The sequence below is a fragment of the Sapajus apella genome, unplaced genomic scaffold (genome assembly GCF_009761245.1).
Source record: "Sapajus apella isolate SASKATOON/1434 unplaced genomic scaffold, GSC_monkey_1.0 scaffold110, whole genome shotgun sequence".
Lineage (NCBI taxonomy): Eukaryota > Metazoa > Chordata > Mammalia > Primates > Cebidae > Sapajus > Sapajus apella.
This window is the reverse complement of record NW_022437050.1, coordinates 5,244,007-5,266,459: the sequence shown is the minus strand read 5'-3', so window position 1 is coordinate 5,266,459 and position 22,453 is coordinate 5,244,007. Positions and strand designations below refer to the sequence as shown.

Genomic DNA, 22,453 nt, shown 5'->3' with positions numbered 1-22,453 from the left:
TTTTTTTTTTTTTGAGATAGTGTCTCACTCTGTCACTCAGCCTACAGTGCAGTGGCGTGATCTTGGCTCACTGTAACCTCCACCTCCTGAGTTCATGCAGTTCTCCTGTCTCAGCCTCCCAAGTGGCTGGGATTACAGGCGCATGCCACCATCCCTGGCTAATTTTTGTATTTTTAGTAGAGATGGGGTTTCACCATGTTGTCCAGGCTGATCTCGAACTCCTGGCCTCAGGTGATCCACCTGCCTTGGCCCCCCCAACAGCTGGGATTAGAGGCGTGAGCCATGCCCAGCCTTTGTAGGGTTTCTGTAATGAGAATAAAATGGAATTAGATGGAAAATGCCCAGAATCAAGCTGGCTGTGGTGTAGAGATGTGCTTACCAAATTATGCCTAAGTAGTTCTTTTTTGTACATTTGAAATGATTTTCCTTCAAGGACTGCTTGATGGTCTTATGGCTCCGTGTCCTTTACTAGCTTAGAAGAGTGTGTTTCAGCTAAAAGAAGACTCATTTCAGGCCCATCAGACCTCTGTGTTTTGCAGCAGTAACTGCAGTTTTTTTAGCAACACATCCCCAGCTGTGACTAGGGGCCACTTTAAAATCATCTCCTGGCCAGGTGCAGTGGCTCACACCTGTAATCAGCACTTTGGGAGGCCAAGGCGGACAGATCACTTGAGGTCAGGAGTTCGAAACCAGCCTGGCCAACATGGCAAAACCTGGTCTCTACTAAAAATACAAAAAATTAGCCAGGCGTAGTGGTGGGCGCCTGTAATCCCAGCTACTTGGGAGGCTGAGGCACAAAAATTGCTTGAACCCGTGAGGCAGAGGCTGCAGTGAACCGAGATGGCACCATTGCACTCCAGCCTGGGCGATAGAACAAGACTCCATCTCAAAAAAAAAAAAAAAAAAAAAAAAAAAAACGTCTTTTGCCGAGCATGGGGGTGCGCACCTGTAGTCTCAGCTATTCTGCGGCCAGAAGTTCAAGGCTGCAGGGTGTTATGGTGACCACGCCTGTGAATCCACACTGCACTCCAGTCTAGGCAACATAGCAAATAAGTACAATGGTCTCCTGTTCCCCCATAGCGGTAAAGTTCCCCAGCACAGGCACGTTTCATTGCTTCCTCTGTCTCCAGTCATAGGCACCTCATCTCTGAGGCCCAGGAGTGGGGATGAGCGACAGAAACGGTTCCAAGTTGTGTATATCATTATTCCAAACTGTCGGAGCCAGGGAGGGAAGAGAAAACAGGATCGGGAGGTGAAAGCTGCCGGCTGAGTTTATAGAGGAACTGAGTGACGTTCAGGAAAAGCCTGTGTTTTTCTTTCCAGGGCTGTTCAGAGCCTGTGAGAGCTGGTGATGGTCTCCAGCTGCTGTCCAGTTTCCCTGTGCACCCCCAGCACGCAGAGCCCTGCCTTCTCTTTCAGCAGCGGGTCACTACGCACTGCCTTCTAGAGGAGAGGAGGGGGGTGGCCTAGACAAGAGCCGAGTGGCCGTGGCTGGGTGCTGCCCCCTCGCCACTTCCTCCAGCTGTGAGTACCGACCTGGGAGATGAGGCTGTGCTCACCAGCTCGGTTCTGCTCAGGCAGGGGAGGAAAGCTGCTAACAGGGCTTCAGGGACACTGAGCGCAGCACTCCTTTCCTTAAGGCCTCTGCTGTGAGAGGAGAGGAAGTCAGGACGACTGTCCCATTCCATCTTCCCATCGCAGTGGCGCCCTGCACCTTCTACTGGGGTGTCAAAGGCATTCCAGTGTCAAAGGCAAACATTTCATGGCAAAGCTGGGCCTGTCTGTGAATCATGATCCCTTAGGAAGTGTGCAGTGCTATTCCAGGCTCTGGCCTTGTTTTTTTTTTTTTTTTTTTTTTTTGAGATAGGATCTTGCTCTGTTACCCAGGCTGGACTGCAGTGGCACAATCATAGCTCACTGCAGCCTCAACCTCCTGGACTCAGGTGATTCTACCATTTCAGTCTCCTGAGTAGCTGGGACTGCGGGAACGTGCCACCATGCCCAGCTAATTTTTACATGTTTTGTAGAGATGGAGTCTTTGCTATGTTGCTCAGACTGGGCTTGAACTCAAGCCCTCCTTCTGCCTTGGCCTACCAAAGTGCTGGGATTAGAGGCCTGAGCCATTGTGCCCGGCTTTGTGTTAGAATGTCAAGAAGTATACATTTTGCTTTTGAGGCTGGGACTCCATGTATTAGCAGATGTTTAGAGCCAGGCAGTTCCCTGCGGGTTGCTGGGGGTGAAGCAGGGCTGCCCACCAAGGTCCTAGTTACCCAGACCCTCCCTCATTCCTGAGCGGATCAACAAGGGGCAGCAGGCATCACCCGTACCCATCAACCTCCTCTGCAGGAACTGACAGACACTTATCCCAAGAAGGATTGAAATCAACACCAACTGGAGGTCCCCAGCAAGCTCTCTCCACGCTTGTGGCTGTCCCCTTCTCCCCTGGAAGGAATCGCTGTGGAGAGGGCTTTGGGGGAGGGGGAATGCTCTGGCAGTGGCTCCTCTACCTGGCTGCTGTGTTCTAGAAACTTCCAGATGGCATTTACCAGTACAGATTCCTGGGCATCTCTCAAACCTCTGTAACACCTCTGATCCCAGTGAACTTTGTCATGCCAAGGCATGAAGAAGACGAGGGAGCTCGGGCCACAGCTGACCTTGGCTAAAACCAGGTGGCCCGTCTCGTCCCTCACATGGGGCAAACAACAAAGGACACGGGTATATTCTGTCTTCCAACCTCTTCACCCATACCAGGGTCTAGAGCTTTATTTAAGAAGCATAACTTTCCATCTAAAATGACAGTTAGAAAAGGCTGCGACCGTCCTGCCATTTTGCTTGATTAGAATTCATTTGTTTTGAAATAGTGGTTTCTTGATGATGTATTTCTCACTGAACTGATCGCATGTTGGTGGAATCTTCCATTGCTTGCATGGGGGCCTCTGGAGTGACCTTGTTCTCGGGAAAGGTCATGCCTGTATAAGACCCCAAACCACTGGGCGCGCTGGCTCTCGTCTGTAATCCCAGTACATTGGGAGGCCTATGTGGGCAGATCACCTGAGGTCAGGAGTTTGAGACCAGCCTGGCCAACAACAACGGAGAAACCCTGTCTCTACTAAAAATACAAAATTACCTGGTTGTGGTGGCACATGCCTATAATCCCAGCTACTTGGGAGGCTGAGGCAGGAGAATTGCTTGAACCTGGGAGGCGGGGGTTGCAGTGAGCTGAGATCACACCATTGCACTCCAGCCTAAGCAACAGGAGTGAAACTCCCTCTCGAAAAAAAAAAAAGAAAAGACCCCCAAACCAGGCAGTCCCTGCAATTGCAAATGCCTTGGCCTCCCCTTCCTTAGCAGTGTGCTGTCAGTCTGAGAGCCTTGAAAACACCACGATCTGTGTCTAGTCACGGCGCCATGTGATGCTTCTGAAGGTGTCTGGGGTCAGTGTTGCCAGTGATGCTCTCTGTCACCTTCCACCCAAAGGCCAAGTGGGGTAGTTTCTGTCCCAGATTAGGCAGATCCATCCTGGGTCTGGGCAGCACTGAGACCTTGGGTGACAACAAAGCTGTATCAGGTCAGGCGCAAATAGGGCACGACTGCAGCTCTCTATGAGAACTTGGGAGGCCACGTAGACCCCCAACAAGCCTGACCGCTGACTCCCTGGGAACGCAAGTGCTAGAGTTGCATCTCCTGCAACCTCATTTTGGGACAGGCCCAAGTCACAAAGCCACACGTGAGCAAGAGGCCTTTCAAACTTCTGTGATTTTTACTCTAACAAAAGTTTTTAGGCTGGGTCCGGTGGCTCACACCTGTAATGCCAGCACTTTGGGAGGCCAAGGTGGGTGGATCACTTGAGGTCAGGAGTTTGAGACCAGCCTGGCAAGATGGTAAAACCCCATCTGTACTAAAGATTCAAAAATTAGCCTTGTGTGATGACGCACACCTGTAATCCCAGTTACTTGGGATGCTGAGGCAGGAAAATTGCTTGAACCTAGGAGGCAGAGGTTCCAGTGAGCTGAGATCTTGCTACTGCTACTCTAGCCTGGGTGACAGAGTGAGATTCCGTCTAAAACAAACAAAAGTTTTAAAATTTAAGTAAAGTATAATCAGTTATTTACCTGACACCTGGGTTTTTACCTCCCAGATTTTACAGGTAAAGATTTTTATCATATTTGTTTGGAGTTTAAAAGAAATAAAATAAGTAAAATATGATATAAAGTTATGATAATATGTTTTATAAATTATATATAACATATATTCTGTTATGTGCTGGACGGTATATTAAATCCTATGAAATTAAATTCATTTCTTCCACTACCCCTAGACTTCCCCCCGCACCTGTTGAGGACAGCCTCCATGTGGTGAATTCACTGTGTGTGTGCATTGCTGTTTCAAAAAATAGCTCTACATCGGGCCAGTCTTGGTGGTTCACACCTGTAATCCCAGCACTTTGTGAGGCCGAGGCAGGTGGAGGGTTGATCACAAGGTCAGGAGTTTGAGACCAGACTGACCAACATGATGAAACCCCATCTCTTTAAAAATACAAAAATTAGCCAGGCTTGGTGGCAGGTGCCTGTAATCCCAGCTACTCAGGAGGTTGAGGCAGGAAAATCGCTTGAATCTGGGAGGTGGAGGTTGCAGTAAGCTGAGACTGCGCACTGCACTCCAGCCTGGGGCGACAGAGTGAGACTCCATCTCAAAAAAAAAAAAAAAAGCTCTACATTGACCACACATTTGATCATAAAACACATTTGTTTGAATTCTCAACAAATTCAAAAAAACTAACCAGAATGTGGTTATGCCAACCACACTCTCCAACCCCAGCCCAATAAAAATAGAAATCAGTACTAAGAAGATTGCTCAAAACTGTGTAATTACATGGAAGTTAAGCAACCTGCTCCTGAATGACTTTGGGGTAAAAAATAGCTTTGCGTGCATATATGTAGAATCCAGAAGTGAGGTAAGATGGCGTTTTAGGTGCTTTTAAGAAAACTGAGCCAATGAGTTATGTCATGTGTTAACCTGCAGTTTGCTCTTTCACCCTGTGGTCATGTGCATGGCTGGCTGCAAGCTTCTCTCTGCAGAGTTGTCCTCCTGTGCATGGTGGCTCCCGGCAGGGGCCGACTGGGTGGGTTCCGGGCTTTGCTAATTCAGGCGGTGCTGAATGCGCATGTGCAAGTGTGCACGGGTCCTGCCGGCTGTCTCATGGCAGGGGACTGAGGAACAGAGTGCTATGGTCAGTTGCTGTCCACACTGGCCATGCCCACAGCCGTGCCAGTGTCGGCAGTGGATGCTGTTGCTGCCTCACCCCCTCCCCTGCACTCAGAGGGAGGCTGTGTTGTGCTTGTGGCCTTGGGTGCAGGGACAGCACTGCTGCCTAGAGGAGAGGCCTCACCTCTGGCTTCTCGTTGAAGGCTGGCAGGCTGGCGCTTCTGCACTTGTGCAGGCCTGCCCAGCACAAGGAAGGAGATCCTGGGAGTGGCCCCTGAGTGTCAGCGTTGGTTCTGCAGAGAGCGCAGCCCTGGGCCTGAGGAGGCTGTGGGGCCTTGCGTGGAGGAGCAGGGTGCACTTAGCTGTAAGCCACTTGCCTGGGGCTGCAGTCCCAGGGACGCAGGCCTGGGACATCCCATGCCACAGTTGTGGTCAGGCCCTCTGGGAGCCCCTGGGAATCTAGGAGGAGAAGCCCTCCCTGCTGCATGGCCCTGGGACTTCTAGAAGGTCACCCTGAGGTCATCTCCTGCAACCCACCCCCAGATTTGGGAGAAACTTGGGGGCTGGAGCATAATTTGGCACTGTTTGTGTTCTTTTTTCAGATCTGGCCCCACAGTTGTGCAGTGAGACTGAGCTGTGGGGCTGGCAAAGCTTGTCGGAGTGGCGGGTGGGATGGGGTCGGGGAACCAGGCCCCACCTGCTGGGCACCTGCTGCCCGCCAGGCTGGGCCGGGCTCTGTGGCCGGCAGGAGCACAGGGGCAGGAGCACGGCGGCGAGTAGCCAAGCCCAGCAGCCTCGCACTGCGGCTGGGCAGGCTCCCTCGCGCCCCGGCCCCCCGCGGGCTGCGGATGCACAGGCTGCTGGCTGCCTTGGGAAGGACCGCGGGGCCGCCAGCGCTGGTAAGGGGCGTCATCGGCCAGCTGCCACCTCCCTCCATCCGGCTTTTGTTTGGTTTTATTGGGAATGCCTGGAGGAGAGGCTGCCACAGATGGGGACGGATCTTAACCTGAAGGACTGCATACAGGAAACTCAGCAGAGAGCTCAGAAAAGACAGCGCCAGGTCAGCTGGGGACTGGTGAGCGGTTTTCATCTATCGCAGCCGGCTGGCTTTCCCAGAGCACACATTTAGAGAGTGTGTCTGTATTTATGAGATTTTAAAAGTCTTCTAAGGGTGTGTGTTATTTCTGAGCTGTGTGTGCATGTGTGTGTGCACATGTATGTGTTAATGTGTGTGCATGTGTGTTTTGGTGTGTGGTGCACGTGTGTGTGTGCATGTGTGTGTGCGTGTGTCTTTTTGTGTGTGGGTGCATGTGTATTTGTGGACATGTGTATGCGTGTGTGTGTGTGTGTGTGTGTGTGTGCCTGCTTTCACTTGAGGATGTCAGAGACAGGCTTGGGAAGGAGGCAGCCATGCTGTCGCAGAAGCAGGCCATCGGCAGTCCTGTGGGCTGGGGTGACGTGGCACAGTGGCACCCCCTCCTTGTAAAGGGGGGGCAGGATGATGACCATTCCATCTCATCTCATCAGAGCACCCTCCAGGGGAGTTTCACCTGGTGCACAGATGGATGGGGCAGGGCTCTGGAGGTGGTGTGGTGACCCTGCAGAGGCCGATGCTGCCGTGGGAAAGCATTTGTGGTTTGAGGCCCTGTAGGCCGTGGTGCCGGCTGGTCGGGCAGGCTGTGGTGCGACCCTGGGCTGCTACAGGGTAGGCGTGGTCCCCTCAGCCTGAGGGTCTGACAGACAGGCTGCTGGCTCTGAGACTATCCTGCCACAATGGTGCCAAAGCACTGCCCAGTTTTTTGAGGGATGTGGCTAGAGGGCAGAATCCTTGAGCCTCTGCCAGACCTGCTTTGACAGAACAGTGACAGGCATTAGGAGACGTGGCTTAGTGGGGTTTGAACTCAGAAGGACCTGGAACATGGGTGCTATTAGACTTTTTTAGGAGGATGGAGTTTCACTCTTGTCATTCAGGCTGGAGTACAATGGCACGATCTAGGCTCACTGCAACCTCCACCTTCTGGGTTCAAGCAATTCTTGTGCCTCAGCCTCCTGAGTAGCTGGGATTACAGGCGCCCACCACGTATTTTCGTATTTTTAGTAGAGATGGGGTTGTTGGCTAGGCTGGTCTCGAACTCCTAACCTCAGGTGACCCACCCGCCTCGTCTTCCCAAAGTGCTGGGATTACAGGTGTGAGCCACCGTGCCCAGCCCTGGAACTATTAGACATCTAACTGTTCACCCTGCACTGCTTCTGTTCCAGGGATAAATGCCCAGGCCCGGAGGCTGCAGCGGAGCCGTGCGAAGGGAACCCCAGCCCTGGCCCTGGGGGATGCCCAGAGCTCCCCTCCACCCCTGCTGCGCCGCACGGTCAGCGAGACCAGCCTGAGCCCAGCAACCGCCCTGCCTGCCACTGCCCACGGTCCGGAGGAGCCTGGCCCGGACACCATGCGGTACTCGCTGTACCAGTCCCCACACCTGCTCCTTCTGCAGGGCTACAGCCAGCAGCATGTGAGCCTCCCTCCTGGCACCCACTGCCCGGTGCTGCTGCAGGGGCAGCACACAGGACTCAGAAGTCAAGGCCTCCTCCTGCCTTTAGCCCAGTCAGCCACGAGCTCTGTGGCTGCAGCCCCTCTGGCTGTGCCAAGGCTGTGGAATGGGGTGGTGGGGGTGTATGTGGGGTCCTCCACATTTTCCCTGTCCAGGCCATGGCAGGCAGTAGCAGGGGCCCCTTACTTCCCCAGTCCCAAAGTGGGTGCCTTCAACACCAGGCACCTTCAGGGAGAGCTCCTCACACCTTTCTGGGCTGTATCTCCTGCCTGGCTCCGGGGAAGGGCATGGGCAGGTGGCCAGGGCCAGTCTGCTTCCCGCTGCAGGCGAGTGGGTGCCAAGTTACCACTTGGTGACCCTGTTCTCTGAGGCGGCACTGGGAAAAGGCCCCACCCACCCCCACCTGCCCAGAGCTGCTTCACACCACTTCCATCAGAGCAGACGGGCAGTCGCCTGAGCAAATGCCAGGAGCACGGCTGCCTTGCCTCACCTTGCCTGACACGTGCTCTGCCCGGCAGCTGTTCTCCCCGCCCCTGCTTGCCCCACCCCCTCCCCTCCTGTGCAGCCAGCTCCTTTGCTGCTTGTTTCCATGAGTACTTTATGGCCTTTGGGCTCCTGTGCCCCGGTCTCAGGTGGCCTCTTCCATCGGGGCAGTGCTCCCACAAAGTTTTGGTGATGACCCAGAGGAAGCTGGGTAGTGCTTGGCCCAGTCTGTAGCAGCAGTGCCTGTTTCCCAGCCAGCTGTGACCTGGCCTCTCGCTGTCTCAAAGCTGGGTGTCTCGTGTGCCTCCGGCGTTCCTCTGGGAAACCACCTTCCCTGGGATGGGCCTGGACATCGAGGGACGGGTTCCTGAGAGCTGCCAGGGCTCTAATGTGGGGATGGCCAGGGACATGGAGAGCCCGGGGGACAGCGTCCCAACCACGCGGCTTCAGCAACCAGTGATGAGACAGGCGGCCTTTCGCGTCTGCCGCTGGCGTTTCACCTGCCCTGAGTGGAGTCTCTGTTTCAGGACAGCCTGGTGTATGTGCTCAATCGGGACCGGCACACGGTGGGCCAGCGGACCCCCTCCAGCAAGCCCAGCATCATCCTCTCGGCCCCCGACATCCTGCCCCTGCACTGCACCATCCGCCGCCACCCACTCCCGGACAGCGGCCAGGCAGGTGGGAGGCTGGTCCTGGAGCCCATCCCTGGGGCGCCCATCTCCGTCAACTTCTCTGAGGTGGGGCGCCGGACTGTGGTGCTGCACCACGGGGACCTGCTCTCCCTGGGGCTCTACTACCTGCTGCTGTTCAAGGACCCTGCGCAGGCCCAGCCCCTGCCTGCCCACGCCTTGGCGCGCCTCCGGGCTGTGCCGCAGAGCTGCCGGCTGTGTGGAGCTGCGCTAGGGGCCCGGGGAGCCGCCTCCCCCACGCAGGCCACTCTGCCCAGGCGCCAGCAGCTGCTCCTGGAGTTCGAGCCCCATCTGGAGGACACGCTGCTGCAGAGGATCATGACGCTCATAGAGCCAGGGGGCGACGACCACAAGCTGACCCCCGCCTTCCTCCTGTGCCTCTGCATCCAGCACTCAGCCACCCACTTTGAGCCGGGCACGTTTGGGCAGCTCCTGCTCAAGATAGCCAGGCTCATCCGCGAGACCGTCTGGGTCAGTGTGCTGGGGTGGGTGGTCTGTGTCCTGTGCCAGGCTGGGGGAAAGGAGGGCCCGGAGCTGGCCATGGCAGGGAGGCAGGAGCACCTCTGTCTGACCCCCATGGTGCTGTGCTGCTGAGCTCAGGGAGGCCCTTCCCTGCCCGTTGCTGCCTCCCAGCCCCTTAGCCCACCAGGAGCCTCCCTAGAGCCCAAAGCGTCAGCTGCAGCACTTTGCCCCTGAGGATGGGGCTGGTGTGGGGTCCAAGGTCACCTCCTGAGCTCTGGGCTTGTACCCTCCCTGGGGTCCCACTGGGCCCAGCACTGTCATGTGCCAAGAGCGAGGTGCCCCTGAGCCTGGGCACTGCGAGGCTGAGGTGACGCTGGTAGCTCTCACAGGCCCCTGCCCAAGCACCCCAGAAGCCCCCGTCTGTGCTGGTGCCCGAAACTTGCTGCCAGGGGCTGGTCGAGCACATGCCCACTGGAGCCAACCCCCACCCTTGGAGGTGCAGGGCTGGTTGGCTTTTGTGCTCTGACAAACTTTCCTGCAGGGCAGCGTCTCTTATCCCCGGCCCTGTGGACACTGGCAGGAGAGTTCCTTGCTGTGGGGCTGGCCTGGCCTCCACCCCTAGAGGCTGGTCAGCCCCCGCTGCTCTGCCACACATGTGGATGTGCACGCACGCGCGCGCACACACACACACACACACACACACACACCCACACACACCCACAATGGCTCCAGGCATTGCCAATGACCCTGCCAATGGGCAGGACTGCCCCCTGGGCCTGTGAGCACTGGAGCAGGCATCACACAGTCTGGCTTCCCTGTGGGGCTTTGCCCCACAGTGACTCAGCTCCCAGGGACCCAAAGGATAGCTTGCAGTTGTTCAGGTTCATTTAGAGACCCTCAGACCCTCGCTGGTCTGGGTCATGCTTATCCACGACAGGCGTTGGAAGGGGAAACCACTTGACTGTATGGAAACCTCATCAGTTTCTCATATCGAAATCCACATTTTAAATGTCTGACGCTTTTAAAAAGTAAAAGCCAACTAAGGCTGCCCTGTCCAAAGGTCAGTGGGAGCCATCTCTGCTTCATGGGTGTTGTGATCCAGCTTTCTGTGCCTCACCCCCTGGGTTCCCGGCGTGGGATGTGGTAGGAGTGCCATTGCGGCATGCCCATGTTCCCTCCAGTTGTGGGCACAGAGCCAGGTGACGTCCATATAGTGTGCATCCACATCACTGCCACTGTGACCCAGAGTTACCTGCTGGCCAGAAGTCATGGGTTTTCACACGATCATCGTCATTTCCGAGTCTTGTCTGCGCTAGGCACTTACTTGCAAACCAAATGCTGTTTGATTTCTTTCTCACAACCACCCTGATGATGTAGATACCACATCCTACATCACAGCCAGGGAAACTGAAGCCAGGGGTTCGTAAAGTCACTTGCTGGGGGAGCCAGGTTCCCACCAGCGTCTCAGCCACTTGGGGCTTGCTGTGCACTGGCCCACTCCTGGCAGTGTAGCAGGGCTCACCCTGCCCCTATTCTATAGGCTCTGAAACAGATGCTCCCAGATATGACTTGCCTGGTCCAGGGATTGAGCTACAGACATCAGACAGAGCCCCAGTCCACCTTTTCCCCCTGCATCCACTGTAGGAATCCGAAGCCTCCTCAGGGTGCCGTCCAGATCCCATGTGAATGTCATTTGCTTGTTTGTTTCCTGAAAATGAGCAACTATCCTGTCCTCCTGCCATTGCCCTGTCCTCATTTCTTACCGAATATGTAGGCAGATGCTTAGAGTCTACACACAGTCAGTGCCAGGGTTACATTTAGCCAGTAATAACTTACTACTAAGGCAAGAGTAATTATTGTTTGTTTGTTTTTTTGAGACAGAGTCTCAGTCTCTTGCCCAGGCTGAAGTGCAGTGGTATGATCTGGTCTCACCACAACCTCTGCCTCCCAGGTTCAAGCTATTGTTCTGACTCAACCTCTTTAAATCTGTAAACCTGGGATTACAGGTGCGTGCCATCATACCTGGCTAATTTTTGTATTTTTAGTAGAGATGGGGTTTCACCATGTTTTCCAGGCTGGTCTTGAACTCCTGACTTCAAGTGATCTGCCAGCCTCAGCCTCCCAAAGTGCTGAGATTACAGGTGTGAACCACAGCACCCGGCCAAGAATAATTTCTTGGTTAAAAGTGATAACAGGGTCAGGTGCGGTGGCTCATGCCTATAATTCCAGCACTTTGGAAGACAGGACGACCATTTGAGGTCAGGAGTTAGCAACAAGCCTGGGCAACAAAGTGAGACCCTGTCTCTACAAAAAAAATGTTTTGAATTATCCAGGCCTAGTGGCATGTACCCATAGTCCCAGCTACTTGGGAGGCTGAGGTGTGAGGATCACTTGAGCCCAACAGTTAGAGGCTGCAGTGAGCTATAATTGGCCACTGTACTCCAGCCTGGGCAACACAGCAAAACCCTTTCTCTAACAATAAAAATATACAGTGACAGCAACACAGAAAATGTTAGCTAAGCCTGAGTCCCTGTTGAGAAGTTTAAACCTCTCTATAAATATTCAGGCACGTATGCATCTCCTTACGATTACTGTGCTGGCATTTCCAAATGTCTGTATTCAGCTTAACAATGAGAGTATTAGTAGAATCTTCATTCTGGTATTTGTAAAATATTTGGCCTGTCTCTACTATTTTATTTTATTCTATTTTTTGTGATGGAATGTTGCTCTTTTGCCCAAGCTGGAGTGCAGTGGTGTGATCTTGGCTCACCACAACCTCCACTTCCTGAGTTCAAGTGATTCTCCTGCCTCAGCCTCCTGAGTAGCTGGGATTTCAGGCACCTACCACCGTGCCCGGCTAATTTTTGTATTTTTAGTAAAGACAGGGTTTCACCAATTTGGTTAGGCTTGTCTCAAACTCCTGACCTCAAGTGATCTGCCCAACTTGGCCTCCCAAAGTGCTAGGATTACAGGGGTGAGCCACTGTGCCCGGCCTCTACTGTTTTTTAAGCAGCCAGTTGTTATGTAAGCTAGAGAGCTGTGAGATATTCTGTCGTAGGAAACTCGTAGGTCATATTCGGTGATGGAAGATGTCTAAGTTACATGGAAAATGTCCTTTCCAGCACAGCTTGAATAAATAGCCAGCGTCACACAGGATGCCTGGGACAGCGTGGCTTCTTTTCGTGTCGACAGTATAATGTGTATTTGAACGTGTCCCCGAGTTAGCCTGTTTTTCTCACGTGCTTTTTCTCCCGCTTTGTAATTGTAGGAGAAAACCAAAGAACTAGCAGAGAAGCAGGCGCCACTGTGAGTATGACCCGGTTATTGTACCCGCTTCTTACCCAGGTCCTGGGGACCCTCACTTCCCAGTGGAGCCAAGTCCCGAGGGGGCCTCCCCACGCCTTGGGGTCAGCTCTGGGCTGTGTCCTTCCATCTGAGCCGCCTTTTTTGCTTCTTTAGTCATCCACCCTGGGAAGCTCTGAGTTGGGAAATTGTTTCAGGGCACCCTTAAGACTGGATGGGTGAAGTCCTCTTTTTTGTTTTTGTTTTTGTTTTTGTTTTTGAGAGGGACTCTCACAGTGTCGCCCAGCTGGAGTGCAGTGGCGTGATCCGGGCTCACTGCAATCTCTGCCTTCCAGGTTCAAGAGGTTCTCCTGCCTCAGCCTTCTGAGTAGCTGGGATTATGCTTCCCGCCACCACATGCCTGGCTAATTTTTGTATTTTTAGTAGAGATGGGGCTTCACCATGTTGGCCAGGCTGGTCACCAACTCCTGAACTCAAGTGATCCGCCCACCTTGGCCTCCCAAAGTGTTAGGATTACAGGCATGAGCCACTACACCTGGCCTTCTTTTTTTTTTTTTTAGGAGAAGCTTTACAATTGTATTGATTTGTTTATTTTTCACTTTTATTTTAAGTTCAGGGGCACAAGTGCAGCTTTGTTACATAGGTAAACCTGTGTCATGGGGGTTTGTTGTACAGATCATTTCATCACCCGGGTATTAAGCCTAGGATCCATTAGTTATATTTCCCGATCCTCTCCCTCCTCCTAGCTTCCACCCTCTGAAAGGCCCCTGTGTGTGCTGTTCCCCTCGCTGTGTCCACATGTTCTCATCATTTAGCTCCCACTTAGATGTGAGAAGGTATTTGGTTTTCTGTTCCTGTGTTAGTTTGCTAAGCATAATAGCCTCCAGCTCCAACCATGTCCCTGCAGAGGGCATGATCTCATGCCTTTTTATGGCTGTATGGGGCCCTCTTTTGAGCCTTCTCCTCCCTTGCTCTTCCCTGATTCTGTGTTAGAACTGACCTGCTCCTTCAGGGAAAGGCGCAGCCCCTGGGTTAGAGGCAGGGCTGTGCACCGCCACTCTCTTTGCACAGAAAACACTATCTCTACCCTAGACTCTGCTGGGGCACTTGGGAAACCATTTGTGTATATCTGATATAGATGTGCAGCCCCTGGGGCCCACACTCCATTCTTGTGTGGACCCTAGAGAGCCACCTGCTCATGGAGGGCAATGTGTCTGCACGGGAGCTGAAGCTGCCACATGTCTCCTCCAGGCAGAGGGCTCAGCGGTGGCAGGGAATTACCTTCAGTCACTGCTCTTTCAGTGCAGGTGAATCCAAGACAATGATGGGAAAAAGTGCCCAGCACAGTGTCTGTGATATTAAATGTGTGTGTGCGCGTATGCACTCATGCATGCACACATACGTATGATATTCACAGCCAATCCATTCTATTTAAGATACACATGTGAGATGACTGTGCCTTCCACTGACGAAGGCAGAGTGGAAGGTGGTGGTGGCCACACTGGGCAGCGAGAGAGGGGATGCATCTCGGGGGCTCAGGCTGCATGGCTGGCAGCACCCCCTTAAGTCAGGCTGTGGTACACAGAGCTTTGTGTGATTCCCGTCCGTGCCTGTATTAATCTGTTCTCATGCTGCTAATAAAGACACCATGCCTTGGGGGTGGGTCCCAGCCTCTGAGGTCTACGTCTGTGTGGGGGACCCAGGCTCTACCTCTCAGCTGACAGGAGGGGGCTCCAGACAGCATGGAAGGGTAATGGACAGCCTGACCCATGGCAAGGAGGTGGCCCAGGCTGGGACCCCCACGGTGGCACCTGACGTCTTGTGGGCTTTCAGTATTGAGGAGAAGTGTGTGTGGGAGTTGGGACTGGGCCCAGTGATGGTGTGGTAGCCTCCCTCTGGGGCTTTGCTCCAGGACAGCTGGAGTTCTAGGGTTGAGGCAGGATGTGGAGGGGATGGGAGTGTACCCAGCCCTCATCAGGGTCCCTTCCATCCCAGCACCTGTTTGTTGGGCGGCCTTCTGTCTGAAGCACACATCTGGGTGGACCCAGCTTCCTCGTTGATGGGAAGTCCTGGGCCTTCCCTGTTGCAGCTGTGTACTTGAGCTGTGCCTTCCCAGATCGTCATCTTTAGGGCCTAAAAACAGCCCTGCTTCTATCCCTCATGCATGCCTGGCGGCTTTTTCCTTTTTCCTTTGTAAAATAATGACTCACTTCTAAAACACAGAACAGTACAGAATCTGTCACTCACCCTGGAGCCACACCTGAAACTGACATGGTGGTGATGATGATGATTTGGGATTTAATATTCATTTTGCCCTGTTTGCCTCAAACCTTTGTGCTCTGTGTTTCAAATTGTGAATGACCACTGAATTTGACTAAATCATTTTCTGCATCTGTGATCATCATGTTTTCCCCCTTTAATCTGTTAATGTGGTGTGCTACGTTTCTAGGTTTTCTTTCTTTTTTGAGACACGATCTCATTCTGTCACCTAGGCTGCGGTGCAGTGGCGTGACCTCTGCTCACTGCAACCTCCACCTCCTGGGCTGAAGTGATTCCTGCACCTCAGCCTTTAAGCAGCTGGGACTACAAGTGTGCACCACTACCTCTGGCTAATTTTTGCATTTTTCATGCCCAGCTAATTTTTGTATTTTTTGTAGAGATGGAGTTTCACTATGCCCAGGCTGGTCTTGAACTCCTGAGCTCAAAGCAGTCCTCCCGCCTCAGCCTCCCAAAGTGTTGGGATTACAGGCATGAGCCACTGCGCTCTGCCTATATTTTTCATATTTTGAGGGGCCTCCATACTGTTTTCTGTAATAGCTGTGCTAATTTGTATTCCCACCAACAGCATGCAGTCCTTGCCAACACCTGTGATCTGTCATCGTTTTGGTAATGGCCATTCCAACAGGAGTCAGGTGGTGTCTTGTGGTTTTGATTTAAATCTCCCTGATGATTAGTGGTGTTGACTGTTGATCTTTTAATTAGGATTTTCCCATCTGAATTTATTGGTAAAATTGGTCTATTAATTTTTTTTTTTGCGTTGTCCTTATCTGATTTTAGTAACAAGGTTCACAGCACATGAGTTGGGGAGCTTTCTCTGTTTCCTAGTTCTCTGATTCTGTTCATATGAGGTGAGGACTGACCCTGAAAGTTTTCGAGAAAAACATCTGGGGCAGCGCCCTCTGGGAGGAAGACCCCTGTTTGCCAAATCCCTGTCTTTAATGATTATTGGTTTATTTCTTTTGTCTTTTTTCTCTTTTCTTTTCTTTTTTTGAGTTGGGGTCTCACTCTGTTGCCAGGCTGGAGTGCAGTGGCACAATCCCATTTCACTGCAACCTCTGCCTCCCAGGTTCAAGCAATTCTCCTGCCTTAGCCTCCTGAATATCTGGGATTACAGGCACCCGCCACTGCACCCAGCTAATTTTTGTATTTTTAGTAGATATGGGGTTTCACCACGTTGACCAGGCTTGTCTTAAACTCCTGACATCAAGCAATCCGCCCACTTTGGCCATCCCAAAGGGATGACAGGCACACTTCTGGTCTGTCCTGATGATTCTTACTGCCCTAGAATCTTCCTTTCCCTGGGGGGAGCACCACATCTGCTTTTGCTGGTTTACTAATCGCCTGATGTTTCTTCCATGACCATATATGAGACTATGGGAAGTTTACATTCACTCTTTCTGTGTCCTGTTGTTTTATTTTTTGAAAGCAATTGTTTATTCACCTGACTTATCTTTGTTAACAGGCAAGTTGAATCTTTATTGCCATTCCTGATGTCTTTGGCCACATTTTTACCATCTGTTTTGCACTATTTCTGTGCCTTTTGCCTTTAATTTTTATACTTTTCTGTCTGATTAGATTTTTTTTTTTTTGAAACAGAGTCTGGCTCTGTTACCCAGGCTGGAATATAGTGGTGTGATCTCAGCTTACTGTAATCTCTACCCCCAGGGTTCAAGTGAGTCTCGTGGCTCAGCCTCTGAAGTAGCTGGGATTACAGGCACACGCCACCAGGCCTAGCTAATTCTTGTATTCTTAGTGGAGATGGGGTTTCACCGTGTTAGCCAGGCTGGTCTTGAACTCCTGACCTCACGTGATTCACCCGTCTCGGCCTCCCAAAGTGCTGGGATTACTGGTGGGAACCACTTTACGCAGCTTCTGATTGGATTTTTAAAAATCCCTCCCTTTCCTCCTTTATTAGTTTCAAAATAATTCTGGAAATATGAATATCTTCATCTTTTTGTGAAACACTAGATCTTAGGATGTTTCGACCCCCATCTTCACTTCTGGGATTTCATTTTATTACTTATCCTATTCCAGCTTCAGCTTGCTTTTAACACTGTGGTGTCCCAAATCATTCTTTGTTTTTACTTCATTTAATTTAATTAATTGTTATTATTTTTTGAGATAGAGTCTCACTCTGTTGCCCAGGCTGGAGTGCAGTGGTACAGTCACAGCTCACTGCAGCCTCAACCTCCTGGGCTCAATTGATCCTCCCACCTCAGCCTCCCAAGTAGCTGGGATTACAGGCATGCACCATGCACCACCATACCCTGGCTAATTTTTTGATTTTTTTTTTTTTTTTTTTGGTAGAGACACGACTCAAGTGATCCTCTTGCTTTAGTCTCCCAAGGTGCTGGGATTACGGATGTGAGCCGCCGCACGTGGCCCCAAAGAGCACTTCTAACAGCTTACAAAATAGTCGCCATTTCATTTCCCTTCTTTTTTTTTTTTGAGATGGAGTCTCACTCTGTAGCCCAGACTGGAATACAGTGGCGCAATCTTGGCTCATTGCCACCTCCATCTCCCGGGTCCCGGTTTAAGCAATTCTCCTGCCTCAGCCTCACGAGTAGCTGGGATTACAGGAACGTGTCACCCTGCCCAGCTAATTTTCATATTTTTAGTAGAAAGGAAATTTCACCATGTTGGCCAGGCTGGTCTCGAACTCCTGGCCTCAGGTGATCCACCAGCCTCAGCCTCCCAAAGTGCTGGGATTACAGGCATGAGCCACTGCACCCAACTTCTTTCATTCTCTCTCTTTCCTCTTTCTCTTTCTTCCTTTCTTTCTGGGTGTGATGGTACTGGCTGAGCTGTCTGTGGTTTGCTTTCTCACTCACGACCTCTCCAGGTGGGTGGATGTGGCTAACCTGCTTTTTGGGGCACGCCGTTTCCCAGTCCTCTCCTGATGGAAGTGATAGGCATATGCTGGCCATGGCTGGCCACCCACACTCTTGTCCCTGTGCTCCTTGTGGGCCGTGTGAGTGTTTCCATGGCCTCGGCTCCCAGGACTGGTACTCCAGGGCCACGTTCACTCCCTCCACCCACAGGAGATGCCTGTAGCCTGACTGGCCTGCCCCAGCCAGCTGTGCCCATTCCTCCTACCAGGCTGTGCTGTCCCCACCCAAGTGCCCTTCCCTCTGCCCTCTTCTAGGACAACTTATGTATTCCCTTTCCACCAGACCTGCTCCTCCGTCCAGACAGGCCTGGATAGGATGGGCTGGATCTTCATCATTCCCTGGGCCCCCACACGTGGCCCCAGGGTGGCAGGTGGGGGGCATGCAGCACTGACCTGGCCCGGGTTTGATCCTGAAACTCCAGCTGCGATGTCTGGTTGTTTGTTTTCCTGGAGAGGCCTGTCTATCCTCTGGGTTCCAGGGAAAATTGAGAAGGGCAGTAAATGTTGAAAACAAGACGGAATTAGTCTCTGAAGAGCCTAGCGAATCCTTCTTTAACTGCGTAAAGCTCCTTCTGCCCATCTGCAGACACGCATGTCCTTCAAGCCAGTGTCCAGAATGGGCAAAAAGGAGCAGGACGTTGAGCTGTGCCAGATACATGAGCAGACAGCAGACCTGCTTAGCTGCCAAAACAAGGAGAGACGGTCTCAGGCTGGTTTCTTCCCTCCCGCAGTGCGAGCGCACGAGAGAGAGGTCAACATTGTTTGTGGACAAAAGTGAAGTGACATCAGAGAGAGCAGACAACACTTTGGGCACCAGGGAGAATCTGGGACGCAGCCTGGGCTTCTTCCCTCTGCCCTTCTTGGCTGCCCACCTGGTGAAAGAACAGGAAGGAAAACGGCCTCGGCCCTTCCCAGATGCCCTCACTAATGGCTGCCTGAAGGGCCTGGTGACTTTTCCTGTGGGCTTGGCACCTTTTGAAGGACCCCAGGCTAGGTTCACATAGCTGGGACTGTGTGCGTAGTGGTCACTCTGACAGCCATCCAGGCTTGAGCCTGGCTGTGCCCCAGGCCTGGGGGCAGGCACTGGGCTTGCACCGTGCTCTGAGACCAGCAGAATAGCAGTCACCTGGCTCACCCTGTAGAGTCCCCCCAGTAAGGGACACAGGTGACAAGGGGTCCCTGGGCCAGCCGCGAGCCAGGCAGCAGGGCCGCCCTCCACACCCCAGGCAGACCCGAGTCAGATCTGCGTGGTTTGATCTGTTTGCAAAAGGATCCCTTCTGCTCACTGCGCAGGGGCGCTCAGCTGTTTGCATCTGCCAGGTCTGATTGTGGAAGCTTATGGATGAATGCGTCCTCTGAGCTGCTGGGACCCCTGGGCGTCCCAGGCAGCCTGTCTAGTGGCTTAATGCTGAGCTGGTGCATGGACCAGACGAGGAACCTGTGAGAAAGATGTGTAGCTGGCATTTTAAATGAGGAATTACCCGGGGACCTCAGTGCAGCCTTGCTGTATCCACCCCTCAGACGTTCCAAGAGGCCAACTGAAGACACTAGAAGGCAGTTTCAAGTCATACCAGACAGACATCCTGGGACTGGTTCCTAAGAGATGCAGGAGAAAGGGTTTGGGAGCTCTGAGCTTGGAAGCCAGCCTGATGGTAGAGGCTGCCGCCGAGGGTGGAGGCGGCCCTGATGTTGCCGTCATCCCCTGAAAAGGGAGCACTGAGCCGGGGAGGCAGCAGGCCTGGGAGGGAAGAGCCTTCCACCCCTACCTGCATCAGGCTAGCGAAGGAGGGGCCTGAGCTACTGCTTTTGTTACTCAGAGTAACAAAACTCCATGGATACAGAAGCAGGGCCAGGCATGGTGGCTTATGCCTATAATCCCAGCTCTTGGGAGGCCAAAGCAAGAGGATTGCTTGAGGCTAGGAGTTCAAGAGCAGCCTGGGCAACATAGCAAGACCCTGTCTCTAAAAAAAAATGTTTTTTAGTAATTAGCCAGGGATGGCAGTGCATGCCTGTAGTCCCAGCTACTTGGGAGGCTGAGATGGGAGGATTGTTTAAGCCCAGAAGTTGGAGGCTGCAGTGAGCTGTGATTGCACCACTGCACTCCAGCCTGGGTGACAGAACGAGACCCTTGCCACTAAATAAATAAATAAATAAAAAGACAATAAATAAAAAAGAAAAGAAGAAAAAGAAATAAATAAAAAGAAAATTTTGAAAATAGAGACTGTGCCAAGAAGTTTGTGGTAGAAACCTGGCCCACCCCCTTCCCCTATACAGATCTCAGAGGTAACCTTGATGAATGGTGTCCAGTGTCCAGTTTTTTTGTTTTTTTGAGACGGAGTCATGCTTTATCTTCCAGGCTAGAGTGCAATGGTGAGATCTCAGCTCACTGCAACTTCTACCTCCCAGGATCAAGTGATTCTCTTGCCTCAGCCTCCTGAGTAGCTGGGATTACAGGCGCCTGCCACCATACCAGGCTAATTTTTGTATTTTTAGTAGAGACGGGGTTTTGCCATCTTGGCCAGGCTGGTCTTGAACTTCTGACCTCAGGTAACCCACCTGCCTTGGCCTCCCAAAGTGCTGGGATTACAGGCGTGAGCCACTGCGCCCGGCCTCAGTTTGGGTTTCTAATGATTGCCTCTGGGTCTTCAGATCTCATGCTTTGCCTGCTACCCCATGATTCATGGACTTTTTCTGACTTCCTGCTTTAATAAAGTAGCAGTTCATCTTGCCTTGTGCACCTCCGAAAATGGCTCTTTTATTGTTTATTTCCTTTGGTAATTACCTTGTTAAATAATATAATGGAACTGACATTTCTTGTTCTAAAAACTATGGATCCATCCCCTACCCCATGCATTCATACAGGTGAACACACACATATTTGCATGCATTCTCTCTTAGCATTCACAGCTACTTTATGACCTCATTTCAAAAGAAAAGGCATGCAAGCTGTTTATTTACCAAGGTTTTTTACCAGTGGCTATGGGGCCCAGCTGTCTCCCCTGCCAGGTTTGTAGGGGCCTCTGGCTGTCGGGTGTTATGGGAGGGTACCAGGTGGGTACCTATATTGTCAAATGTCCCCACCCAGCAGTGTCAGGTTGATGGTTGCAGTTGTCAGTGTTCCATGAAAATGTGTGTCCTTGTGTAGACAGAGTGCTAGGTTCAGCCACCTGGGTGTCGGGTCCCCACGTAACTCTTAGTCTTTCTGTCTTGGTAGCCAGGAGCCCGTCTCGCTGGCCAGCTGCGCCATGACTGACCTGGTTCCGGACCTGCAGCCCATTCTTTTCTGGATGTCTAACTCCATTGAGCTCCTGTACTTTATCCAGCAGAAATGCCCACTCTACATGCAGAGCATGGAGGAGCAGCTGGACATCACAGGTATGGCTGGCGCCCCAGGCAGGGGAGTGTGGCAGCTCCTCTCCATCCTTGGGATTGAGTTGGTCATGATAGCAGGGATGGACTTATGCTGGGGGCTTTCTCAGCCCCTGGGCTGGTGCGTGTCAGACCCTCAGGGACGGCCTGTGAGGCTGGTGCAGGTGGCGTGGACCAGTCAGGCACCTCCTGCCCACAGCACCTTGGCACTCAGGCTGTCCCCATCACCCCGTGTGCTCTGTGCAGTGGTGTCCCCGTAACCGCAGCCTCACTCTGTTCTGCCTGCAAGAGGTCCTGGGGAGGCACACAGGTCAGTAGGGGAGACACAGATGCCACCGTGAACCAAATGCAAGGGGTGGTGGAGAGAGCATGGGCCATCAGCCGCCACCTGTTCCGAGACGCACCATTTTTCCAGAAGGATGGACGTTGCCAGTCCTTGTGAAACTGTAGATCATGTTGGTTTCACAGATTACGATGTGGGAAATACACATTTCAGGATTTCTTTTTTTTTTTTTTTGAAATGGAATCTTACTCTGTCGCCCAGACTGGAGTGCAATGGTGTGATCTTGGCTTACTTCAACCTCCAGCTCCCAGGTTCAAGCAATTCTTGTGCCTCTGCCTCCTAAGTAGCTGGGATTACAGGTGCCTGCCACCTTGCCTGACTAGTTTTTGTATTTTTGGTAGAAGTGGGGTTTTACCATGTTGGCCAGGCTGGTCTTGAACTCCTAACCTCAGGTGATTATCTCCCACCTGGGTCTCCCAAAGTGCTGGGATTACACCTGCGAGCCACCGCGCCCAGCCAACATTTCAGGATTTCTGAAATGCAGTGGAAAGCGTTCTGAAAATACTAAGGGAGAGGAGTACCGAAGGGGCAGTTGGCGTTGGCAGGGGGCAGTTTGTGGGGAAAGCAATGTGGGGCCGGCCTGGAGGCAAGGGTAGGATTTTGGCTGGTGAGTCTGCCGAGGTCTGTGTGGGGCCTGAAATGGAGCCAGGGTGGGGCAGCAGGACTGTGCCTCTGTGCTTCGAAGTGACAAGTGGGCACCCAGGGGACTGGGGCCAGAGCTGCTCGTGAGGGGCTTTGGTTCTAACCCCCACAGCCTTGCTATGCGCCCTCTGCCCACACATCTGTGGGGTGCGTTGTCAGGCGGGCCCAGGGCCATAGAGTCCTGAGTGGCCGTGGCCTGGTGGCCCTGCGTCTGGAGGGCACGGGTCAGTGAGTGGCGCAT

At 52.6% G+C, this 22,453-nt stretch overlaps 1 protein-coding gene across 2 annotated transcripts in view; it reads left to right on the top strand.

Moving 5' to 3' along the window:
- RADIL (Rap associating with DIL domain) overlaps positions 1–22,453 on the top strand; it is a 75,115-nt gene that overhangs the window by 35,729 nt on the left and 16,933 nt on the right. Inside the window, exons 1-5 of one of the 2 annotated variants that reach the window (XM_032259597.1) lie at positions 5,964–6,280; positions 7,465–7,712; positions 8,762–9,394; positions 12,654–12,691; positions 21,073–21,233. In XM_032259597.1, the coding sequence (XP_032115488.1) occupies positions 7,650–7,712; positions 8,762–9,394; positions 12,654–12,691; positions 21,073–21,233 (895 nt within the window). In that variant the 5' untranslated portion in view covers positions 5,964–6,280; positions 7,465–7,649. Of the gene's footprint in view, positions 1–5,963; positions 6,281–7,464; positions 7,713–8,761; positions 9,395–12,653; positions 12,692–21,072; positions 21,234–22,453 lie in introns of those variants that run through there. The other variant, XM_032259596.1, reaches the window with a different exon arrangement.